Here is a 26469-nt window from a genome sequence, read left to right as displayed (position 1 = left end):
CACAAAGTACATATAAAGCTTTTCAAATACTCCAAAGCTCTCCCTTATGCTCCTTCATCAGTAACTACTCAAAAGTTGTCACTCTTCTGGCTTTTATTCCTCTAAATAACCTGCCATTATTATTATAAATTACTTTATAGAATATGTAATCTACATTCTAACTTGTTATTATATTTGTGTTTTCACATTGTTGAATATATTAAAGCTGTTAGCTTTTCTGATGTTTTTGGTTTGTTTCCTGTTTGAGAATTACTCATAAAGCCTCAGAACACTCATATACAGCATTTATGATAGACATAAACACCCATTTCTTTATAAGTATGTATACATTTGTATATATAATTAGAATTTATGACCACAGACTCTGTATGCACACTTAGCATGATTATTGACAAACACATCAAAGTAGTTGTATAAAAGTATAGTCTCACATACAATATGTGGGAGTTCTTTTTTCTTTAATGTGTGTGTGCATGTACATTTTTCTGGGTGAGTGAATGTCACTTGTGTGTAGATGTCCATGGGGTCCAGAAAAGGGTGTTGCATTTCCTGAAGTTGGAGCTAGTGCTGGTTGTGAGCCACCTAATGTAGGTCCTGGGGATGGAATTCTGAGCCTCTGGAAATGATCATCACCACTGAACTGTCTTTCCTGAGACTTCTCTTTATTGCCATAATCTTTGAAGATGTCTTTTATCGTCTGGAAGTATTTTCAAAAGTAGTCATCCTTATGGTGATATCTTGTTAATTGTTTTCTTCTGAGAAGTAATTGAAAAAGAGAATATTATTTGTATCTCAATATATTGTTAAGATGGCATTTATGTTGGTCATTCTCTTATTTATTTCTTTAATGCCTTTGGTCTTTTAAATGCCTTTGTTCATCTTTGATGCTTTTTTTTCATGTGAAATATTTTCCACTGTTCTAATTTAAGCTCCTTGTATAATTTTACTCTACTTATTTTCTTGGTGTTCATTCTGAGAATTAACAGTTATATTTTATATTTTAATTTTTAGCAATATAGTTTTCATTAATACTCAGATCACTTAAATAGCATGCAGAACGTTTGCCTTTCCTTGGTCTCTTTCCCTCTCCTCCCCATTGTGCTGTCATACAAAACAAATAGCAGATTTATCCATTATGAATTCATCTGTACCCATTGTACACATTGAAAACTATTGCTTTATGTACTTGGATCTTACAATATATGGCGTTTCATGCAAAAGTACGTATGCGTATACACAGAATCACACACTGTACTCAGACTTGACTTGAACTTAGCAAATATTCTCATACTTGTGACAATCCTCCTGCCTTAGTCTTCCAAGTGCTGCGATTATAAGAGTGAGACACTGTGCCCTGATCTATGCTCTTTATTATTCTCTTGGTGAATTTTATCAGGGATCCTTATTTCTTCTTGTGGTTTGGAGTTACTGTCCAGTGCCCTTGCATTTCACCTTGAAGACCAACTGTAATAGTACTCAGGTTTTGTCAGCAGCATATTCATTTAGTTTTTAAATATGTAAAACTGCTTTATGCTCATGTTTTGTGTATAGGTTTCCTGAACACAGGTGTCCCACCTGAGAGTCTTCTAGCACTTTGAAATATCCTTGTGTCTTCTGACCTTCAAGATGTCTAACTTTAAGTAAGCTGCTAGTCTTATCGGATAGTCCTTGTAAGTGACAACTCCTTTCTGTTTTCAGAATTTGTCTTACTCTTGGCATTGTGGAGATGGCAAGTTTGGGCAGATCTCTACTACTTGATGTATCTCATTTAACTTCTGGAATGTGTTCACCAAATTTAGGAAGCAGCTGTCCATCATTTCCCCAAGTGTTTTTCCTGCCTATTTGTAGCATGAGTTCTAATGGGTCTTAATAATAAAAACCTGGAGTCAGATCTGGGTAAATGCTGAAAGGTCAGGGAAGTAAAGGAGCCAGCCACGAGAGAGACCTCTTACCTCTACTGATTCCTCAGACCAAAGCAGCGATCCTGTCCCTTTGATCCTCAGATTAAATCAAGTGGCTGGCTGCCCTGCCTCTCTGGTCTTTCAGCTTTCACCCATAATATCTGACTCCAGGTTTTTATTATTAAGACCAATTAGAACTTGTGCCACATCTATTCTTTTTTCTGCTTCTCTTCTCACTCATTGGTGTTGAGTGGTCTGCTTGTTGGCTTTTTACAGGTGTTTGTAATTCTGCTCAATTTTCTTCTTGCTTTTTTTCTTCTATCCATTCCTCAAATTACAGAATTCTAATTGACCTACTTTTAGTATAATGGGTTTCTCTCCTTTACCAGCTCATGTCTTCCTTTGAGTCACTCTAATGAAACTTTCTGTCTTAATCATGAACCTTTCAGTAGTCACTTGATAATTTTTGTGTATATTTATAGCATTCCCTTTGCGTTGAAAATTGTCCTCAGTGTTTCCAACCAAGTTACATTTAGTTTGTAGACCATATTTTAAATACATTTTGAAAATATATCTTTAATCTAGTTACCCAGAAAGAATTTTGTCTAGGGTAGAAAGAATCTGGGATTACCTGGGGGAGGATTACCATTGGCTGTTTATTCTTCCTTTGATCTTTGTGTGTATATGAGAACTACTAGCAGTTAATGGTCTTTGAGGATGTCCTTTCTTTCAATAGTGAAACCACTGGTAAGCTGTTTTGTTAAAAATGCAAACAAGTAAAGTAATACAGTTCAGCAGCCCTGGAAATCTGTTTTTCCAGCTGTGACTCGATTGTGTTGTTTCTCTTTGTTCCTTTGTTTTGTTTGCTCCTTTTGCTGTTTGTTCATTCAAGAGACTTTCTAGGACTAAATCCAACAATCTATGGTCCTGACATTTGCAAGTGCTGCCTCAATTCAGTCAGAATTGACAACTGAGGAGAGGTATTGTTCTGGGATGCTTACAGGCTGGTGCTTGCACATGGCCTTAAGATTGCAGAAAGAGCTAGGGCCTTGAAAATCTACTACAGCCATCTCATTCCCTAGCCTTAAAAAAAAAGTCAATTTATATACCTATTCTTTTATTTTATTTTTATTTTTTATTTTACATGTCAATCCCAGTTCCCCCTCCCTCCCTCTTGTCTTCTCTGCCCCCTCACATGCACCCTCACCACCCTCCCCTCCCATCCCCCCCACCCCAATTCCACATGTAGGGCAATGCCATCCAGGTGGGGTCATGTAAATCTGTCAAGTCATTTGAAGTAGGGACTAGGACTTCTCTCCTGTCTCTGGGCTAAGGCAGTATCCCTCCATGGGGGATGTGTCCACAAGGTCTTTTTGTGTACCAGGAATACATCCTGGTTCCACTTTCTGAGGTCCCTTAGACTGCTCAGTCCTTCCAGCTGAGACCCATATTCAGGGTGGCTGAGTCAGTCCCATGCTGGATTCCCAGCTATTAGTCTGGGGGGTCATTAGCTCTTCCTTGTTCGGGTCAGCTGTCTCTATGTGATTCTGCAACCTGGTCTTGTCCTCTCCCTCTGCATCTGGATTCTAGTTCGACTCAGTGTTTAGTTATGGGTATTTGCTTTTGTTTCCAACAGGTACTAGATGAGGGCTCCATGATGTTGGATAAGTTAGTTGTTGATCTCACTATCAGGGAAGGGCATTTATGGTAGTCTTTCCACAGTTGCTCAAATTGTTAGTTGGCGGCAGTCTTGTAGGTCTCCAGACCTTTCTTTAGGCTCAGTTTTCTCTTCAAACCAATAACAGCTCCCTCTTTTATGTTCATTCTCTCTCTCTCTCTCTCTCTCTCTCTCTCTCTCTCTCTCTCTCTCTCTCTCTCCTCACATAAATGCTTTGTCAAGTTATTGTAAATAAGCTCAGGATAAGACTATTTGTCCTGGCTGATCTCTAATTCAGGCTGAGAGAGGTGGCCTTGAAAATACATTTTTTCAGAGAATGTCTAGAAAGATCAAACAGCAACACTGGGGGGGGGGTCGCTGGGAGACTGGAGGACTCCAGGCTTGCTCTGTCATTCATGAAGGCTGGGGCCTCAGGTTTTTTTCTTTTTCTTTCTTTTTTTTTATCAAAGGCTATTGAGGAGGAACCTGCTGATCTTCCCAAAAGATAAAGACCTCCCTAAAACTTTTGCATGGCTAATCCCAAGTGTTTTGAAAATGTTTGAATCATTGCAATAATTTTCACAATTCACAGAGGATTTCTGGAGATCTTTATTCATTTATTTCCATAGGTGTATTGAAAGTCCCAATTCATTAAGATTTTGAACCCACGCTGTCAAATTAAATAAGCATTAATTTTAAATTACTCAGTTAGGACCAAGAAGTTGCTGTAAGGAAAAAAAAAGTTTGATGGGCAATGGTAGTGCATGCCTTTAATCTTTAATCCAAGCATTCTGGAGATAGAGGCAGGTGGATCTCTGAGTTTCAGACCAGCCTGATCTATTGAGCAAGTTCCAGAACAGCTGGGACTACACAGAGAAACACTGTCCTAAAACAAAAAACAAAATAAAACAAAACTTGTATGTGATATTTCTATCTTAGCACTATCTGAAACTATTGTAATGAATACCTACATAGAGTGTTTCTACTTTAGAATACCAGGTCTCAGGCCACGTGATATCTGAAGATGTATTCATTCTTAAGCAGAATCCTTTCTGACACATTAGAATAAGCAAAGTCATTGAACAAATTGGAAACCCCATGCTGGAGAATAATGGTATGTGGAGGAAGATGATGAGCTTGCCTTTTTGACAGCTATGTGTGAAAGTTGTCAGAACCTAACTGGATTCATTTGTCCTAGTTTTAATTAAGAAATAAATGAACACAGTTGGGAGTCAACAAAATAAAAGTTCTCTTACATGATTATCTGATGATAACAGTCCCAAAAGAATTTACCGAAACTTGATGGAGGCTCCACAATGAGGCTCCACCAGGACCACATAAACAACACAACGTCTGCAAACACATTTGCTCAGTAACTTTTTGTTCATCCTCACAGTGATGCCTCCCTTATCATCTCTGTTATCTAAGGGCTGTCACTTTAAAATATATTATTTAATTCTATGGATTTAACCTTTTAAAAACTTGTTTGCCTCGAAGTTTTTGAGTATGTTCCTAGCAACTTGGTATATGTATTCCTACTGTTATGCTTTGCTATTCTTAAATAAATATCAATGTTCAAAGGAAAACATTTCTCTGATTTTTACACAGGATGATATAAGCATGCCTTATTGCTTGAAGACAAAGTAATGTGAAAGAAAGTTGTTAAGAGAGAGAGAGGCACACAGAATGAGATAGTAAAATAGGCAAATTAAAGGCAAGGGAAGCAGCCACAGCTTAGGGCTTCTAGTTATCATATGGTTTATTGACAAAATAAGTACAGACTAGCTAAGGGTTTTAGAGATGATCATAATAGCAATACAAAAAATAGTTGCGAATTCAAAGGAAGACATGACACAAAATTTGAAGCACATAAATAACATGATGAACAAATTCTATTCTGGCTACATGTGTGAAAAACAATTTGAAAGTGTGATGAGTTCCAGAGTTGGAATCAAGATGTTATCATATTCATTGTGTTCTACAGAGGTATAAGGGATGAAAAGTGGTGCATGGGGGCCAGTGAGTTAGGCATTGGCAATGAAAATTAGAGCAATTGATAGACTGCATTTCAAATATTAGATGAGTAAGTATTAGTGAAGGATCATAAATGGGCAAGGAAGAAAGATGGTTATCAGGAAAACAAGGAGGTGAGCAGTGAAATCACTCACCTGGAAGAAAAAGTAAACTATATTACACATACATATGCTATAATTGGTTTAGTAGCATACTTAGAAGAAGGGAGCAGAGATGCTGCTTTCCTGTGAGGACCAAGTGAGAATGCAGGTCTCTACCAGCTCAGAGCAGAAGTCTACCTGGGTGTGATGCTAGTCAGAAGCCTCCTCATCAGAGTCTTCTCTCATGGAACTATTAGAAATAAGATGCTTTGTTTCAGGTACCTGGTGTCTGGTGTTTTGTTGTGACACTATGAAGTAACCTAAGCAGGAACTAACATGAATACAGTAATGCCCTGGCTACTTCTGTCATTATAAGTGCTGTGAGTTCTTTGCTTCTACTCAAAAGTCTCACATCTCCTTACATTGTATAATATGCTAAAGTGGTGATTTAAGGGTTAAATATATGTCCCAGTCTCCTAACATATATTGACTTGGAAGCATGTTTCTGATCCAGGAGTGACATTTTGGGGCACAATGCTGCAGTTCTTTTTTTGGCTTATATTTTAAACACATTGACTGTCAGGTGTATGTCATAGTCTCATTGACCTGGAGAAAATATCACTTAAAGTCACCCATTTTCATTAACTTGTGATTATAAATTGATGAACTGTCTTGAAGCCATGAACTAAATGATAGATATGAAAAGCATGGTAACCAGGGATAAAAATCTCTTCTTTTCATTTTTAAGACTGACTGACATCTGCTTTATAAGAGTTTTGTTTTGTTTGTGAGATCAGTGTATCTCTCTCTCTTTTAATATACTATTTTAGTAGTTCATTAGCTGTTTGCTTTGATTAAAACAAAACATTTTTAGTGGCCATTTCACTCACCAATCCCAATACTTTAGCTCAGCATATAAAAATTTAAGAGAATATGTTTGTCTTCAATTAATCATAACAACAAGATTAGCAGGTTACCATAACAGAGGGAACCATTATAGGTTTAAAGAGAAATCTGCTACTAGGGAAATGTCCAGAAATATACAAGGATGACCCCAACAAACAATCTAAGCAATAGTGAAGAGGCTATCTTAAATGCCCTTCCCCAATAATGAGATTGATGATTACCTTATATGCCATCCGACAGCCTTCATCTAGGAGCTGATGGAAAAAGAAGCAGATACCCACAGCTAAACACTGAGATGAAATCTTGGAATCCAGTTGAAGATAGGGAGGAGTGATGAGCAAAGGGGTCAAGACCAGGCTGAAGAAACCCATAGACCTGACCTGAACAAGGGAGAGCTCATGGACTCCAGTCTGCTAGCTGGGAAACCAGCATAGGACCTACCCAGACTCCCTGAACATGGGTGTTAGGTAGCCTGGGCAGTCTATGGGGCCTCTGGTTGTGGATCAGTATTTCTCCCTAGTATATGAATGGACTTTGGGAGCCCATTCCACATAGAGGGATACTCTCTCAGCCTAGACATCTGGGGAAGGGCCTGGGCCCTACTCCAAATAATGTGACAGACTTTGAAGATTCCCCATGGAAGGCCTCACCCTCCCTGGGGAGCAGGAAGGGAGTGAGATGGGAGCTGGTGGGGAAACAGGGGAGGAGGATAGGGTGCAGGAATTGGGATTGACATGTAAAATAAGCTTGTTTCAAATTTAAATAAAAAATGTTATCATAAAAAAAAGACTAACAGGTTAAATTTAATTCCTCTGATTACTCATCTTTTCCAGGTAGGGATTAGCTATAGTTATTGGTGTTTTCTACATGGAGACTCATGCCTCCCCTTTATTTTAAAAATTATCTTTGAGAATTTTACTCATGTATACAACGAAGTATGATCATACCTACACCTATCCCCCGACACTCTCTTTCATATTCCCCCCAGCACTACTCCAGCCAATTTCATGTCTTTTAATTGTTTGCTCATCTTAAGTAAGTCCAGTTGAAATGCTCATATGTGCATTGGGGCCATCTACTAGAGCATGGGTAAACAACCAGTGACTGTATCCTCCATAGAGAGTGAGTCTTCCTTCCACAGCAATTATCTACTGCCAATAGCTCTGTATATAGGGCAAGGCACAAACATCAGCCATAGCACTTATGCTCAGATTTTGTCTGGCATTTTCTTGTATAAGCTGTCGTGAGATCATGATTTCAGTAGGCATGTCATTTTGCAGAGAATGCAGCTCACAACACTCCTTCATGACCTCCAGCCTTTGCATTCTTTCTTCCTTATTTTCTGTGATGAACCTTTGTGATGGTGCTGTGATTGACACAGATGTTTCATTTAGGGCTGAGCACAGAGTCTCTTATCTCAGCACTTTGATCAGTTACATATCTCTTCAAGGTCTGCTGCAAAATGAAGCTGCTCTGGCCAAGGTTGAGAGCATAAACATAAATATTTAGAAGGCACCTTTAGAGCATGCCATTTAGCAAAATAATAGGAGAAAGTTTTATCCTTGGGTCTATGACCTCCTCAACCATAGGCTTTTGACAAAGTGATTGCTATCTTGTCTCAGCTGGAACAATCAGCTACTCTAATAGCATTGTCTCCATTGACAAGTAGGCACATTTTGACTATTAGGCCACTGTTTTAGTTTCTATTGCCATGAAGAAACCCCATGGTGCAAAGCAACTTGGGAGGACAGGTTTTTATTTCATCTTATAGTTCCTTATCATAGTCCTTCACTGAGGGAAGTCAGGGTATAAACTCTTAAAGGGCAGGGACGTGGAGACAGGGGTTGATGAAGAGGTCATAGAAGAGTGGTGGTTACTGTCTTACTCCTCATGACTTGCTCAGTCTGCTTTCTTATAAAACCCAGGACCACTAAGAAAATGCACTATGTCTGTGGAGGCATTTTATCAATTGAGAATTTCTCTTCTCAAATGACTATAACTTATGTCAAGTTGACATGAAACTAGTTAGTATAGTTGGTATTGTAGAACACTTTGCTAAGCACTGGGTAAAACCATTGTTTTCTTTTCTCTCCCTGCATCCTGCATAATATTTTTAGCTCTGCAAAAGCTGGTCAATGGTGTTTTCAGCAGTAGGATCATACCATGTATTTATAGTGGGTAAGAAAGACCAAAGTGGGTAAGAAAAAGCAAAGACAATATCCTTTGTCATTTTGGACACCTCCATGGTCTATTTGACCAATATGGATGATATTCCATGCCTTGTGCCACAGTCTGCAAGTAATGACCTATGTCTTCTGGAGCAAAGCTGTTCAGTCATGGCCAGAAATTAAAGAGACATGAACAGCCATATGTAAGTCCACTATCTCACAACCCAATTTAAAAATGTTGTGAGTTAGTAGAATACTTTTGAAAAGAAATAAAATGGAGGAATACTAAGGATTAAAGGACTAAGCAGGGATGGGGGTAGGGGAGGGGGAGGTTAAGAGGTAGGATGTAAGGTTACCAAAACTAAGATTATTCATTTTGCTCCTCTAAGGTGAAGCTCCTAGATTATAGTTGTATCAAATCCCTTTTATGAGTGAGACAAACTTTTATGTAAATATTTCCCATTCTCAAGTGCTGAAAAATCACATATTAAAGATTTTTATTGAACAAAAAATGGAAAAGAGAATAACTCTTGAGATTCTCAAACAACTATAAGATCAACCATAAGTAAAAGAATGCTTTCATTAAACCAGCACACAGAAAACTAAGTTAAGTTTAAAAGTATTTGGAAATAATTATAATTTAAGTGGAGAATTTCTTAAAATTAATGATATATATTTTCTATAAATTCTATGTTTTATATATGAATTAATTATAATAGTATTTTAGAGAATTATTTTTGATAAGATGAATATAACTTTAAAAATACTCTGTTTTGATAAAAATACCATAACAATTAGGACATATTAGCAAATGCTATATTTGGAACATGCAGTATTTTTGCTCATTTCTTCTATATTTTTGATATTCATGGTAATCTCTGTCTTCCAGCCAGAGTACATGATAAGCATTACAGCAGTTACTCAGATCTTTTCAAATTAGCTTCCCCCAGACAGATCAATCACCACTCTTTGTGCAACTAAAGAGTGATAGAGAATCAAGCTAAGTGAAGCATGTTTGCTCTCTTGCTTGGACATAACTATCAATTATTCATATTATTCTTTGTATTCATAAGGTGCTGTCTCAGCAGAATTCCCTTCTGCTCCAGCTGATGGGTAATTCTCTCCTCCCACGAGAGAGATTTGGGTCTACATCTAATCTTGCTTATGTCATGGATTAGTGTGATTTGCAGCATGGAAAATTTGAGCCTTTCCGTTGGAGGAAATTTCTGCCTACATCAATCAGCTTTGTTGGATGGTTTTATGATATCATTAAGTACCTATAATTTTATTTCATACAGTGGCCATGAGAAATCCTATTATCATTACAGAGGTCCCTAGGAATATTTTGAAACTATGTTGCATACTATTATATTATTTCCAAGGTTGAAATAATAACACAATATATTATATATTATTTTTACTGTGTATTACTTAAAGATCACTAAAATATTGGATGCTTACAGCTAAAATAAAATACAGTAGTTTGTATTAATTATATAGCTAATTTTAAGAACAATTATCCACATTTTTAAAATGGCTTAAGCTTTTGTAAATGTACGTTTTCTGATCTTAACATATTTGGTCAGTTCACAAATCATAAAAATATCCAAAAAGAAATATTGTCATTATTGAACATGTATGTTGGCTGCATTGTTGTTCTGCCTAACATGCATGTAGCCTGGATTCCTAAGTAGCACATGGAGTGCCACCCTAGTACCACTATTGAGATCAGTTCTTGGACTCTGCATTGTCAAGAATAGCTTTAATTGTTTCATGGAATTATCCTATCCTATACATCCTACCATGTGTAAAGTAGGACCCTCTCATATTGTCAATAAGAACCGAGGTCCACATAGGTTAAGGCATTCAGGAAATTCAGAGTGTCATGGTTTGTTTGGAATCTATATATGACATGGACCCTGGCACACACTCTATTAACTGTCATGCATATTATGCAGCTTGCTAATGTCAGGACAAGGAGAAGAGCAAGCATTAAGTTACTGTTGTGTGGCTAAACGTTTGCCTTACTTCTTGTCTCAATACAAAGCTCTTTGCAGAACTGGATGCGTTACTTCGGAACTCAGCACTTTTCTTCCTCAACTTTGTTTTCCAGGAGTTATTACAATGAAGCTGCACATGTTGCAAAGACAAAGAAGGGAGAGAAAAAGAAACAAAGGAGAACATATCAACAATTATTAGGAGTGCATGAATGTGCCTGTGGAAGTACTAAGACAAAATAAATCAGACATCATTTTATTTTTAGTGACTTTTATTAGATTCTATTAACAGTTTTTAAGTCTCAAGTATAGCTACAATGTAATTTTTCACAAACTCAAACATTTTGAGCATTCATGGGTCTATGAAATTTGTAAACAGCATTCATATATACATGGCTACTTATTCATTTGCTGGGAGCAATTCTTGATTCATTTTCCTCAGGAAACTAATGACAGTGAAAACATATACTTAAAAATTGTTGGCTCTAAATGTAAGTTCTGAACCCCGGTCAATTAGTGACCATCTTTCTGACACTGCCCCCTCCTTTTCATTACTTTCATTAACATTCGATGAATTTGCTAGGATGCATGGCTTTATTTACATATGCATTTAATTTCCTCTCTTATAAAACTATCAAAACTCTACAAAAACATGCTAGACATTTATGATTGCAAAATGTGACAATTTGAATTTAGAAATAGCTCACAGATTTTACCCATAAAGAAGAGACAAAATAGTAAAGTGAGATTCTCCTTTTTCGACCCAAATTATGTGCATGGATTTGTGATCACATATGCTTTTTTTTATTTAATGCTAATTTATGTATTCTGGCTAGTCAGCATTCTATGTCAGCAGATAAAATAATTTCAGTGATTATGTGACTGGTAGCTTCAGTCGGGTGATATTTTATAATTAGTACAAACACTAGTCAATATGAAAAGGGGTGCAAGCTTGCTTTAAGCCTTTACTAAATGTTATCCTAGTGTCAAACACCATTTTAGGCTGGATGATGATGGTGCACACCTTTAATCTCAGCACTCAGGAGGCAGAAGCAGGCAGATCTCTATGAATTCAAGGCCAGCCTAATCTATAGAGTGAGTTCCAGAACTGTCAGGGCCATGGAGAGAAACCCTGTCTCAAAACCAAAAATATCATTTTTAATTGATACAGTGTCAGAAGTGGTAATTTTGAGGATGAATATACATGTATATATAAAACTTAATATCACTCTTAAAATTAGATAGTTTAGAATTAAATATTTTCAGCATGAAGTAGAAAAAAGAGAAACTTTATAACTGTTCCTTTTTTGCAATGCTAAACAATGTGTGTTGAGAAATCAACCACTGTAAAAAACATTAATAGCAAATCACAGATAATTTATACCAAAAACCTTCTCATACCATATCCATAAAATATTAACAATGTAGTTATATTTTCAATGGGTGCAACATAATGAAAAACTGATTTCAAATATTAAAGAAGACTAATTTCTTAATTGAATGTATTAAAACTTTTTACAAATGGATGGTTTTGTGTGGTTCCCCAATTAAGTTGACCAAACCTATTCTAGCCTCTTAACATATACACAGTGCTCTTCATTGTCTAGCTGAGTATTGTTTGGAATATTCCACAGAGATTTAAAAAGTAGCTCCCCAAACTAAGTTCAATGATTAAACAAGCATGTATGGAATTGTCAGGCTTACACTTAATTTGTTAGGTCCCTTAGACAAATGTGTGCAATAAGACTCTATAGGATGTTATAGAATGCACCACAGTGTGAAAACATTCTGGGGAAATTCTGTATAATTATATCTTTGTTTTTGTTTTTCTTGTAGGTTTGTTTCTTATCTCCCTTATATGTCTCTTTCTCCCTCATATGTCTCTTTATCTTTCTAGGGATGTTTAAACTTTTCTTTTTAACTGGGCAAGAAATAAAGAGTACGTATTTGATTACTTATATCATTTTTTTTACTTTTGAATTTCAAATTCTAATTGATGAAGTATGTATTTACTTCAAAGTTTCCCTCAGAATCTTCCAAAAAAAACTTTTTTTTTTTTTACTTATGTAGTTCAGCTTTTTTCCCTCTATGCAAAGGTAATGTGTTGGAGGAAAGATTTCATCTTCTCAGAATAAAATTATGTGAGAACTTGCCAGGAGCACTAGTGTTTACCAAGTGCTTTAAAAACATAAAGTAGATTTCTAATCCTTGCTAGGCTAGTTGCAACCAACTCAAAATGAGTATGCTTTTAAAACGATAAACCCAGGCTATTTTACTGTTCAATGCACAGTATATTTCTCATTGCAGATTACAATATTAAGGAGGAAGTGACATCTATGTTATTTACAGATGAAATAATGGAGGTTCAAAGGATCACTTCCACAATTAGGGAAGTTAGTGGTAATAGAGCTGATGAAACTTACTCTTTGAATGCTGTTTCATTCATCCTAAACACCTGGTGGGTATGTGTTAAAAGCCTGGTGTACCTTGTAACTTGGAAAGCTGCCAAACACATTAAGGGTTGTATTTAAGAGATGCAGTACATATCATGCTCTGTTCATCTGCTCAAACAGGTGCTAGGGTATCAAGTAGCTAATTGCATTTCAGGATACATTTCATTAAAAGGAAACCTTAAATTTGCTTAGAGATAAATTATGACAGAACCAAAACTGTGTAAGAAGATGAATATGGCAACTGGTATTAAGAGTTGAGTCATTAGATGTCTTATTAGGCAATTTAGATTGAATAAATGTGAGTAAGTGGAATATTGTAAATTTATTTTTCTGTTCATAGTCTTAATGTTTTATATTGAGGAATGTGATATTTATATTTCAAATACTTTTTTTGAGGTGGTTATTGTACGTACAGATGGGATGTAAGAAAAATAGGTTAGCTGTTCTCAGTGAATCTGAAGTTCGAGCTAAGCAACTGAGGTGGGAGAAGAAGATTCCAAAGATGTCCATAAAGCAAGATGAATGCTAACCTATGCAAATGTAAGCGATTTCTTAAATAAGTATCCTACATAGGTTTTCAATCCCATGACATCTTATAGAAACCTATAAATTGCTTTTGATGCAATGTAGGATAAGTATGAGCACCTCAAAAAATATAAACTGAACTCTATTTTATGGATAAAGATTCTGACTCCCTAATGATAAGAAGTTTTGACAAAACCTCTGTACTAATTCCCATTACTTTTTTACAAAGAACTGCATTGCAAACCAAAGGCTAAATACTTGCACTGAATTCCAAATCATAGCTAATCCCATTTGTATTTGTGTTGGTGTGCATGTATGCGTGTATACCCAAATTCCTATATTTAGATGGGGTGCATGTTGAATTAAAATCTAGAGAAAAGATATGGAGGCAAATTAGAAAATGTTCTCCATGGTTTTCTGATTTGTTAATTGATTAAATCACCCTTGATTGCAGTAATAACTATCCCCTCCAGAGTACACTCACAATTCTTGCAGAATCATTTACCAATGCAAAAATAGCCATGTGTCAATGCTGCCCTCTGCTCCTTGGATCAGAACTAGTGGCTGTGTGCCTTTGAGAATATTTTGATAAAAAGAGAGTTTGGCATAGACCTCCGTGAAAGAGTCTTATTAACACCAGTGAGTCACCTTCATAGGCTGTAAACAGTAGATCAGAAATGAAGCTCTATTCCCTGCTTTCTTTCCCATCTTTTCCTTTGTCTTCCTTCTCTGTTTTGTCTGTTTCATATTTCTCTTGATCTGGCTTTGTGACACTGTCATACGAAGGTGGAGAGATGGCAGAGGCAGTTGCATCTGTCTTTTCTGGACTAGAGTTCTCGTTAATATTATCAAAAACTATATCTTCTTTATTGGGCAAGTCATCATCCCTATCTCCATCTTTTATGTATATACTTGATATATTCTTGACGTTTTGCCGAAGGCGGTACCTTCTGTAAGCCCGCTGAATGATAGTAGCGGACACATCCTCTTGTTTACGTTTTAGTGTGGTTGTAATGGGCTCATAGGACACTTTAGAAGGATTTGCAGACATAAACCTTTCTTCCATCTGTGAACGAAGAGAATCCATCTCTCCACTCTCACCCAGGACACGCTTTGTAAAAGCAAATAAGATGTCCAGGCAGTGGATGCGGTCTCCGCTCACCATGGGCAGATCCATGGCAATGAGCTGGACTTTGTTTGGCTTTGCGATGAGAAGGGGAGGATCGAGGGCAGCCGCAAAGTCAGACAGCTTGCAGAACTCTATGAACTGAGTGGCGTCAGGGTCGAACTTCTCCCAGACCTCATAGAACATCTCAAAGTCATCCTCACTCAGGGGTTCTGTACTTTCTTCAGTGGCAACGCTGAAGTTCTCCAGGATGACTGCGATGTACATGTTCACCACAACCAGAAAGGATATGATGATGTAGCTGACAAAGTAGAAAATCCCCACAGATGGGTTCCCACAGTCTCCTTCTACTGAACTTCCTGGATGAATTTTTTTTGGGTCACAGTCAGGAGGTGCACTGTTGAGGATGGGGGCCAGCAGCCCATCCCAGCCTGCGGAGGTGGTAATTTGGAACAAGCAGATCATGCTGTTGCCGAAGGTCTCAAAATTGAACATGTCATTAATTCCAGCTTCTTTTTTAACATAGGCAAAGTTGGACATCCCAAAGATGGCGTAGATGAACATGACCAGGAAAAGCAGGAGGCCGATGTTGAACAGCGCAGGAAGAGACATCATCAGAGCAAAGAGCAGCGTGCGTATCCCCTTGGCGCCTTTGATCAGGCGTAGAATTCGGCCAATCCTGGCCAGGCGGATGACTCGGAACAGGGTAGGGGACACAAAGTACTTCTCTATCATCTCGGCGAGAAACATTCCTATGTGGGAGGGAAAAATAAATGGAAATGTTTAGATATCCGTGTGGCACAATGTCATGATGGTATGGCATATGAAGCTAAATATGCCATCTTAAATTCAGAATTGCTATTTTATCTTGAATTCAGTATTTTAGCAAATAACTGCTTGTGACATTTTCCCATCTTAATTAAATTCACGGACACACTCCTCTTTATTTTTGTCTGTAAGATGTTTTCTATTCTCTGGAGACTAAAGTTGTGTTGTGAATAGAAAGGATTATGCATGCTCATGCTCAAAAATCTATTTCCAGGACTCAAGATGGAGCTCAGTGCTACAATCATCCATAAACTACATCCTACCCGTAAAACTCAAGAAGAAAAGAGAAGAGCAAATAGATAAAATTTTAAAAATTACACAAATTTTCTAACTTTATTTTATTTTTTAAGATTGAGTCTGACCATGTAAGCCTTGCCCTTAAAAGCTGACTGGAAATTGCATTTAGACAACGGCTGACCTGGAACTCAAGGAGATCTGCCTTCCTTTGTCTTCCCAGTGCTATAACTAAAGGTATACCACTCCAGCTGCCCCACATTTCAAATATCATCATTTGATTTTTATAGCTCTCAAACTGAGTAAATTACTAATTGTATATTTGTCTACTGCTTAGTTTCTCTAAATTCCTTGAACTTTAAATTTTAAACACCAGCACAGCAATTATCACTGCTATGTTTTTAGTGTATAACTACTACCACATGAAAAGTTTCACTGATAGTTTTTTGGAAATTATAAATTAATTTCATAAAACTAGTCACTGAGGCTGGAGTGGTTGCTCAGTGATTTTGGGCTCTTGTTGCTCTTGCAGAGGATCTGTGTTTGGTTGTCAGCATCTGTATCTGGCTCACAGCTGCCTGTAACTTCAGCTCTAGGGATTCTGACACCTTTTTCTGTCTAAGGCAGATACCCACACACACATGAGATATACTCACATAGATACACACTCATATTAGTAGAAATAAATAAAAAACTTCAGAAAGTCATAATTTCAATGACAGCCTTTGTAACCAAGCATAAGATAATCATTCAATTATTTCAGTCTTTTTGTTCTTTAATTGTCTCACAGAAATCTTCTACAATATATAGTAAATTTATTATAGATATCTTAACCAATTTTATTAAAATTTTGTTTGATAAATTTTATATTCTTGTGGTCAACATTTCAGAAAATTACCAGTGTTGATAGGTGCAGTTTATAGTTTGACTTTTCTGAACTCCAATTGATCTTTTAAAATGTTTGAGTTAAAAAAAATAGTTTGAAGACTAATAAAGTAGCCTAGGATGGTCTGGAACTCCATGTGCTCCTGGGAAAGCCTTCTTAATTATTGGATTACAGACAGGTGGTTCTATATGGTACAACTTTTAGCTTTTATGACTCTGTTTGATCAGCTATGAGTTTAATTACACAATTTCTTCTATCAAGAAATTTCAATGCTAAAATTTAAATGTAACTTGAAAATATTAGGTATGTAGAGACAGAGAACAGGAAAGAGATGGTGGTGAAAACAGAGGACATATAAAAACTGTGTTATACAGACGTAAGCTGCTAGCTGACAAATAACCAAAGTTTATAGACTGGCCAAATTTATAGTTTTAAGGGATGAAAATGGCAGTTCAGGGTGAACTTAACAGCCAAAAATATGTTGGTGTCCCCACACCTATTAAAATTAAAATTAATAGTGCATTCTTCATTAGCTCCCAGGATGCTCCTACAGATAGATATTTATTTGCAAACTTCTAGAGGCAGACTTGGGGACTAATCTCAACAGGAATTCATTCTGACAAACTCAATATTTGGCTTCCAGGGCTTGGGCTTGAACTTGAGAAATCTGACATGGAAATTTGCTTTCTTCCTAAATCTCTTTCATTTTTTCATGCTCTTAACACTTGAAAGTAAAACAGATCTCAAGCATGCAGGCACTTCTTTGATCAGTGTGGACTTTATCCACAATTAAAATTTGATTAATACATGTCCTTACCTACAATAGAGAGGATCACTACCACAAAATCAAAGATGTTCCATCCCACAGTGAAGTAGTAATGTCTGAGTGAGATCAGCTTCAGCACACACTCCCCAGTGAACAGGATAATGAAGACCATGTTGATCCAGTACAAAACATCTGTCATGTACTGACTTTGCCCTTCCTTTTCCACCATCATGGTTACCATGTTGAGGCAAATAAGAACCATGATAGTGATATCAAAAGCTTGATTTGTCACTACGTCAAAAATACATCCTTGGAATTTGTTCTGTAAAACAAACCAAAAAAATGATACAGGATACAGAATAAGTTCCCAAGTGTTATGTGAATATTAAAATATACAAAGGATCTGGAATGAGTTGGGGAGGGAAAAAAACATGATCAAGATTTAATGTACATAAAATTAATTAAAGAAATGTTATAAAAATGGTAAAAATATATTACAGATTTAAAATAATTTGGCAATGAACACAGGAGAATTTTGCATATGTGAGTGTGTGTGCGTAGACACACATACATACACACACACACACACACACATACACACACACACATTACATATTTACCCCTGGCCTAGGAATTGGTTTTTGTGGTTTTTTGGATCCCAACTTCTTCATTGCATTATAGTATTTCTTCTGTTCTTCTGTCATAAAGATATCTTGACCTCCAAGGTAGAGGAATAAAAGAAAAATCTATTTAAAATCAGAATCAATAAGCAGTTCTTTCTTCTGATTCACAAAAGGGTCAAATACTTAAATAGAGATGAAATTCACTTTGTTATGTACTTAGGAGCTATACATAAGGTTCCATAAAAGGAATACCAATGTATAAACATGGTCATAATATAATTCACATATGTAAAGTATAAATATTACATATAACAATGACTGGCTAGATTTCCTTTCCATATACTAACCTGTGCTATTTTTGTCTATTTGCTGAGGTATTATTTCCCCTGCTAATTTTCTTAGTAGAGAATATTTCTGCCAAATAACAGATTGGAAAGTTGTAAAAATGTCTTTCATGCTTTGGCTGACATTTAGAACTCTAATTGGGAGTAGAGTTCTACAACAGCAATCAATGTAGTATTAATTTTCTATTAATTTATATTTATTTCCCCATGTCACCATTTCATAAATGGAGAAAAGAAATTAGAGACAATTCTAGAAAACTATGTCTAACAATGTCAGCATCCTTGTATGTGCACTTCAAATTTTACAGAAAATTATCTTCATCTTGTGGGTATAACATGTCTATGAAACATAAATAGTTGTCTTTTAGTTTTGGTATTTGTCTCAAACCTGCAATATCTGATTATGTATATTAATATATTTAAAAACTTAAGAAAATATAACGTATGAAACTTGTGGCTCCACAATTTTGAATGGAGGATGTTTTAGTGTAGTTTCTATTAGCCTTCCTCAAAAGGATGTAGGTGTTAACAAAAAGATTGTCATTACTTAGAATTTATACACAGGTGCCCACATCCATATTCAGCAACTGCTTCTTCTTAGTTTTCCATTCTATAACTTGTACTTATTTACAACTTACCTACTCACCTTTAGTTGTATGCTTATGACTAATTATAAAAATTAAAATGTCACAGGAATTTTTTAATGATGAAGAAAGTGCTTAAAGAGATGATGTTGAGGAAACTGCTAAAATGGGAGTACATTTTCAAAAGGGTGGGGAGAGTCATAAACTGAAATTAAAATACTTACATTTTAAGTATTTAAGAGCTACATTGAATCCTGGATAAAATATGGGCTTTGCACCAGACTGACCTCTTCTTGTGCATGTGGTAGTGAATTCTGTGCACTAGTAACATGCCAATACATGCACATATGTATCTATAGATTCCAAGCTGGAACCTAAAATAATTTTCTCTAGTAATCCTATTCCTAATTCTCAAAGAACATCTTTTCTTGTAGTTGGTACCCAAACCATAGTAATTCAATTAATTGCAAAGAAACTTAAGACATAGATTCTATTCTTTTACAGTCCAAAAATAGCCATATAGTCATTCTTTGATAAAATGTCTTTATTGAATATGTTCATTATTATCTATTGTCATGGTGGGCTATTTTGGGTATTATAAGAATAGCTCAGGCGACAGGGTCTCAGCTCAGATTAAACAGACAAGAAACTGACCAGAAACAGAAAACTTCTTATCAAAGTCCAGTTTCATAATCTGTGCATGAAGTAACTCTGGGTCTTGGTTTATGATGAAGCTACTCTCTAGGGCCAGACTATACAAATGTTGCATAATCTCTCTAAGTAGAGGTCATTCCTCTATATTACACACTTTATGAAGCATTTTGTGCAGTTTTAGGTTTTAAAAAATCACAATAATGTCAGTGTCCTGTTTGCATGGTATTCCTTGCTTGAAATGCCCTATGGCATATGAACAATATTTAATTAATAAGGATTTTCAAATCTGCTTTCCCAAAGCTACAAACATCACGAATACTTATATTTCTACCTTCAAATATAAATTCCATATTAACCTAATGAGTTGCTCTTCATCTTGAATTGTTACCTCCTTTATTAGAGCTAGAATCCACTCATATATTTCTGTTCTCTTTTATCAAGACTGTTCACCCTTTAACCTCCCAGTTGCTGCATTTCCTCTTAACTACCTTCAGAGGATATATCAAATACCACACATAACTGAATCTGTTTTTCTGACTGCCCCTGTGCAGTTTTGTGAAAATTTCTTATTGCACTCTTCACTATTTCATATGTGCAAGTTCTGAAGCTACAGTTCAGTGGATGGAATAAAAGAGTAGATTAAATATTCAACAAATGAGACATGTATTACTGATTCCATTTAGTCTGTATTACTGATTAGGCATCTGATTTACTCGCCCTGTTGTACCTTTCCTCTTCTCCACTTTCCTCCCTCACTTTTGGATATTTATTTATTTAAAACCATTTTTTTATGCTGGTACCAAACACTGGGCCTTATGCATCTTAGGTAAGTTTTTTCCTATGTTAAATCCCTAACTCCACATCCTTTTTCCTTGGACATTGTAGTAACAATAAATAAGGATATAATGGTTGACCTTGTGAGTTGAATTATATTCCCTTAAATGTATATGGAAACCCTAATTCCTACCACCTCAGAATGTGGCTTTGATTATAGATATTGTTGTTGCCCTGTGTCATTTAATTGAGAGGATGTCCAAGTGGAATAGAATAGGTTAATAATGTGATGTGATGGGTACTTATTAGAGAAGGAGACAGTATAGAAGGAGAAAAACATGTAATGATAGATATTAGAGTTACATTGCCAAAAGTCAAAGACAGCCTTGACTGACAAAATCTGGGGGATACGAGGACAGATCCCCTTCTAGAGGCCTGGAAAAGAGAACATCTCTACAGTTTTGATTTTGTTATTTAAATTTCTAGGGGAAATAAATTACTGTTGTTTTAAGTCATATTCTTTGTGGTGTTTTCTTGTGAGTGTCAAAAGACACATAGGTAACCTGAGCTTAGCAGCCACATCACTGTGATTGTCACCTAAGTACCTGGCTAAGACACCACAGAACAATGGTTAGCAGGGAAAAAGAAAATACTTCTTAAATAAATAAAGCTTCTTTGAAAGAAGTTCACTGGTTTGAATTAGTGATATATTTATTGTCCTGTCCTCTATAGGAAACACCAGAAAGAAACAGAATGATTAATGTTTAAAACTATGACAGAATAGTCTTACATAGTAAAATGATGAGATTATGCATACATGCAATTGCACACCTGACCAATATTTGGAAAAAATAACATTAAAAATTACTTTACATCAAATTAATTCTTTTTCAGTGCAATGAAGGAAACACTTAAAATACTTATCTTCTTTTTCTGTTGGTTGAAATTATCTATGATGACACCAATGAACAAGTTCAAAGTGAAGAATGACCCAAAGATGATGAAGATGACAAAATATATATACATGTAGAGGCTGTATTCATATTTCGGCTGGTCATTTACCTATGGAAAAATTCAATAGCACATTGATAAAATTTGTTATTTTTGCTTTCTCATGAGTTGAAAAGACTGCTATCCTAGAAAAAGTTTGTATTTCAGATTCAGTAGAATCACTCTTATCTTAAACATTTATTCAGTAATAAGTGGTTGATAGGTGCTTGCTCTACATATTCATATAATCATAAAGTGATTCATAAAGGGTCTAGTCATATTTCACTGTTTAATTAATCTCAGTCTTATAGAACAAGTCATCAGCTAAGTGACTGAAAGAATACCCTTAATTTCCTAATGAAATTGTAAAAGTGGTGATAACAGATTCATATTAATTTTATTGTGTTTCTATTGGTGATAAAAATGTCTACTGGATTTCATAGGAACATAAACTATCCAATAATCTTTAAAGTTTATTAAAAATGTTTTACTTAAATGTGGTTTAAAGATATAAAAACGGCAAAAAATATGGCTAAAAATAATTGTACATTTATTTGGATGAACTAGTATTTGGTGTTCAGTAGTTATCACTGTTATGCTAAGTGCTGATTTGTGGGATCCTAACAATATCCCCACAAAAGAGACACTGGATTAATTATTTTTACAGAAGATTAAACTAAGGCTCAGATATAGAGAAAGTACATCGCTCAGAGTTTGTTGAAGAATTTGAGCAATGTAGCAGACCCAGAATTTACATTAAGGCCCATCTCTAAATGCTATACTCCTAAGCACTCAATGACAGCAGGGTTGCAGTTTCTTATTATATTTGTACCTACCCATAGCACATATGAGAGCTGTGGTTCAAAGTTTACTAAGCCAAACTGAAGATCATTAAATTTGGAAGTTTAGCTTTAGGTTGGTCAATACTTACATTAACAGAGTCAACAGCTGCGTACATAATGTCCATCCAGCCTTTAAATGTTGCCTGAAAGTGCATTTACAGAACTTGAGTGTGAAGCACAGATGCCAAAACCCATCATAAAGTTATTTTTCTCTATTTAATCTTACAATATTTACCAGTGATGTCAAATGAGTTTTGTTCTATTTTAAAATACCACTTTAACATAAAAAAACTGTGACTTTTTAATCCAGAGCACCACATGTGTTTATTTAAGATGTAAAAACCATGTTAAAACTGTTACAATTTTTTTAAAAGAAGGACATTATCTAAAGTGTTTTCCTAAATAGGCATTTGGAAATTTTACATAGGAACTTCTACTTTCCAGAAGTGGAAAATACTTTTATCATTAGGGCAGGAAACAGTTTGTTTCCATTTCTCAAGGCTTCTCTGAGCCTCTAGGAATCTTCTCATCCTCTTGTAAGATAAACACATAATTTCCACAGAAGTTAATATTCTGGTGATGCAGTGATGGGGATTCAAGTGAAAACAAATGTCAATTCTGGATGAGAAAATGTAAAATTATTCAAGAAATCCATGCTCTTTAGCCATGCTAACACAGAACATGCTGTAAGAGAAAAGCAAGTCTATTCAAAAAATTCACATGACATCTTCATTTCTAGCTAATAGTTCATCTAAACAATGATTTACACCCTCTGCTCTGTACTAAGTATTCATGAAAGGAATCACTTACAACTTGAAGCAGCGACAGGTAACCAAGTCCAACATTATCAAAGTTCACTTTCAGATTTTTCCATCTCACGTTTCCACTAACATTCATGAGGGCAAAACACTCAGAACGGTTTGCAACTTGATTTGTAGAAAACCGTGTCCCATCGGTAGTGTTAACACACTCATAGAACTTGCCAGCAAACAGATTGACACCCATGATGCTAAATATTAGCCAGAATATAAGACATACAAGAAGCACATTCATTATGGAAGGGATTGCTCCTATGAGTGCGTTGACCACCACCTGATACCAAGAAAAAAAAAAAAAAAAAAAAAAAAAAAACTAGTTAGGATCAGTAGAAAATGTCAGACAGTCAGACACCAATACATAATTAAAGGGTTAAGACCAACCAATCAACAAGTCTGTACTGAACAGCTGATAATGCCAAGCAATACAAGGTGTGTCCTAAACCCTGTGGTTTTTGATTTACCAGCTTCGTGATTAACAAACACATTAAAGTTACTTAAAGCTACCAGCGTAAACAGAAAAGTGGTCCAAAATAACTATGCACTTCAAATAAATGAAAAAAGAAAAAGAAAAAGAAAACTCTCTTAACCTGATGCTAATAGGACGAAGACATAAATCTACAAATTTTAGAAATGAGAGGAACATAACCATAAATGGTGAAAATGAATGAAGTGTCTGTGTAGTCTCACCATCCTGGAATCACCAGCAATCAGAAGCCACTGCTAGTTTGTATTACACTGGGTTAAGCTTAAGAGTCTCTCAGTGGTTTGCACTCTTTAGCTTGTGATGGAGGCAATTTTCTTGCAGTTACTTTTCTAACTCTTAAAAATAACTCTCGTGTAAGTGCTTGGCCAAATATAGAGAGTGCTGGCCTCAGCTGAAACCAAGAAAAGGTGCGGCTTTCTTTACTACTTCCTTCATTGCTGCTCTGCAGCATTTTCTTTGCTATTGATCCAGTGAGGTCACTGCTTCTACTTTCCTGCACCACAACTTCTGGAGTAGTTCTTGCTTCCCATGGGTTCTCTTCATTGTCTCATCCTTTAAAAACCTGTCTTTCTTCTCACCCTTCAGCTCTCCCCTACATTTGAACAATAAGGAGCTAGAACTCATTTATTAGTGTTTGCTTTTTAACTCATTAAACAGCATCTCAAGACACTTCCAACTGGGGGCACATGTAGGGTCTCTGACTATGTGTGGAATAGTCTAGAATAGAGATAGGAAAATATTCTTAAATATCTTTAGCTGGGGTGGGTTACACCATCTCTACTGCCATTGTAGTTATCTGTCACACATAAACAAAAGTTGAGATTCTGCTTCAGTAGAACTTCCTTCATAGTTACAGTTCATAGTTACAGTCAGTGGACTGATGGTGACTTCTGACCCTCTCAACTGGAACAATAAGAATTACTGTGCAGAGATTCCGGAGAAACATGTGGTGAAGACAGGAGAAGCCTCATGGTTGCTCTTGAAGGGATACTTGATCGGATCTTACTGTATAGATGATCTCCAAAAAGGCAGATAGGAACACGGTTGGGGTTAAGAGTTTATATCCCCATCCTCATTTATCTACCTCCCGCTTACTGTGCTTATTACACTGTGCCTTGCAGTCCTTAGCCCCAAAGACTTACATACTCAACTTTTTCTATCAAGCTTACAGTAGCCATGGCTGGAGTGTCTACTGACCTGTGGCTTGTGGCCTTCTTTGGTAGTCTTACCTCCACAATGCTACTACATTGTGAGATCTTAAACTGTCAGAGGCAGACAAGCCCCTGTGGCATTCCTGTAGTACTGTGTACTGTTATAGAGGTTCCACAGAATGCTGTTTCCCTTACCTGTGACAATTAATTTACTGGTGGGGAGGTACAGTCTATTTACCATTATACTATTCATTTTTACAAGCACAATAGCTGGCATATAACTGATGTTAATAAGTACATTAATAGGGTCATGGGAAAGGCATAGAGCCTCAGGACTCTTAGGAAACCACACCCAAATGTTTCACTTGTACTCTATTTCCTTTATTCCCCCAAAGTGACTCTGCCACTTGAAGAAATACTTCTCTTTTCAGGGTAAAAATAAATATTTGGATTCTGTAAACATCTTAAAATATTTTGAATGAGATCAACTTGTCTTATATTAATGAGCAAAACCCACCACCACCATCATAAAGCCCCTCCCTGTAAGTCCTAGACTGGCTTTATTAGCAAAGGAAACATTTTTCTAGGCACAAACACATTCTCTGTTTATGGATAAGGAATAGACATTGCTCAAATACATGAGACAATCACAAGTATGAATACAACACAACATTCTACTAATGCTCAAAAAATTGACTTAGAATTAAGAACCCTAATATCATCTATGTTCATAAAATAAAACTGGTGTTTTCCATTCTTATGGTGTTTTGCTTATGAATTCTTTTGAAATAGTGATCTCTCATAGACTTGGCAATTCTCAACTGTATGCATGAGCTAGTAAAAGATTACAGTTATATTTAAACAAGCAGAGTTAGCAATACAAGGACTAAAGGTCATAACATTCTTTGATGTTCACATGAGGTTGGCTAAATCCAGACTATACCATTTGGCAGGATGAGTGGATCTAGAGTGGAACTCAATAGTATGTGTGTGTTGTGTACACATTAGTGCCCATACATGAAGTGGCTATCAATGATCTAGGTTTTAAGAAGGAGAGTCATATATTCTATTCCTGATTTATCTCTTTAGATCTTACTTTTTTGAGATATGATTTCATTACATGGCCTAGACTAGTCTCTAAATCATGACCTTTTCTCAGCTTTGGAAGTAGCCAGCAGGCTGAGTTAGAAGTCTGAATTTCTAAAAGTAGCCAAGTAATGCTGACAGCTTGTTAGTATCCATACATCCAGACTAGTCTGCATGTTAAGTTGCTTTGAGGTTGCAAGGAGAGCAGCAAATAAGTAAAATATGATGAGAGTTTTGGGTATGTGGCCATAGATCAAAGGATGCTTGGGCATGTCCTGTGTTGAACAAACAAGGTAAATTCACATGCAATTTAATGGTCAGAGGTACTTATATTAGCAATATGTTAGTACTATATTGCAGCTGGTGATGAAAACAGGAGATAGAAATACTCCAAGGTGAAAGAACACTATAGGCTGAGGAATCAGGCATAAATCTGAAGAAGAAATTAAATAATAGCAACAAATGATGACTTGTACTAAATGAAAAAAAAGCCTGCTATTATTGTTATAAAATTGTTGACACAATACAGACTTAAAACTAGGTTGACAATAGTTACTT

The 26469-nt window shown here is 36.0% G+C and overlaps 1 protein-coding gene and 1 long non-coding RNA gene across 2 annotated transcripts in view; one reads left to right on the top strand and one right to left on the bottom strand.

Annotated features, from left to right (window-relative positions):
• Window positions 1-26469, top strand: part of LOC127222467 (uncharacterized) — a 101905-nt gene that overhangs the window by 24809 nt on the left and 50627 nt on the right. Inside the window, exon 2 of the long non-coding RNA XR_007834541.1 lies at window positions 15374-15553. This is a non-coding gene — a long non-coding RNA (uncharacterized LOC127222467). The remainder of the gene's footprint in view (window positions 1-15373; window positions 15554-26469) is intronic.
• Scn9a (sodium voltage-gated channel alpha subunit 9) overlaps window positions 14059-26469 on the bottom strand; it is an 86259-nt gene continuing 73848 nt past the window's right edge. Inside the window, exons 21-26 of the mRNA XM_051184563.1 lie at window positions 23183-23464; window positions 22462-22515; window positions 21465-21602; window positions 18182-18286; window positions 17613-17883; window positions 14059-15599 (exon numbers count right to left, since the gene is read on the bottom strand). Of these exons, the coding sequence (XP_051040520.1) occupies window positions 14407-15599; window positions 17613-17883; window positions 18182-18286; window positions 21465-21602; window positions 22462-22515; window positions 23183-23464 (2043 nt within the window). The 3' untranslated portion in view covers window positions 14059-14406. The remainder of the gene's footprint in view (window positions 15600-17612; window positions 17884-18181; window positions 18287-21464; window positions 21603-22461; window positions 22516-23182; window positions 23465-26469) is intronic.

This window comes from Phodopus roborovskii, unplaced genomic scaffold (assembly GCF_943737965.1).
Source record: "Phodopus roborovskii unplaced genomic scaffold, PHOROB, whole genome shotgun sequence".
Taxonomy (NCBI): domain Eukaryota; kingdom Metazoa; phylum Chordata; class Mammalia; order Rodentia; family Cricetidae; genus Phodopus; species Phodopus roborovskii.
Note: the sequence above shows the minus strand (reverse complement) of the source record. Positions and strands in the feature narration are given on the sequence as shown.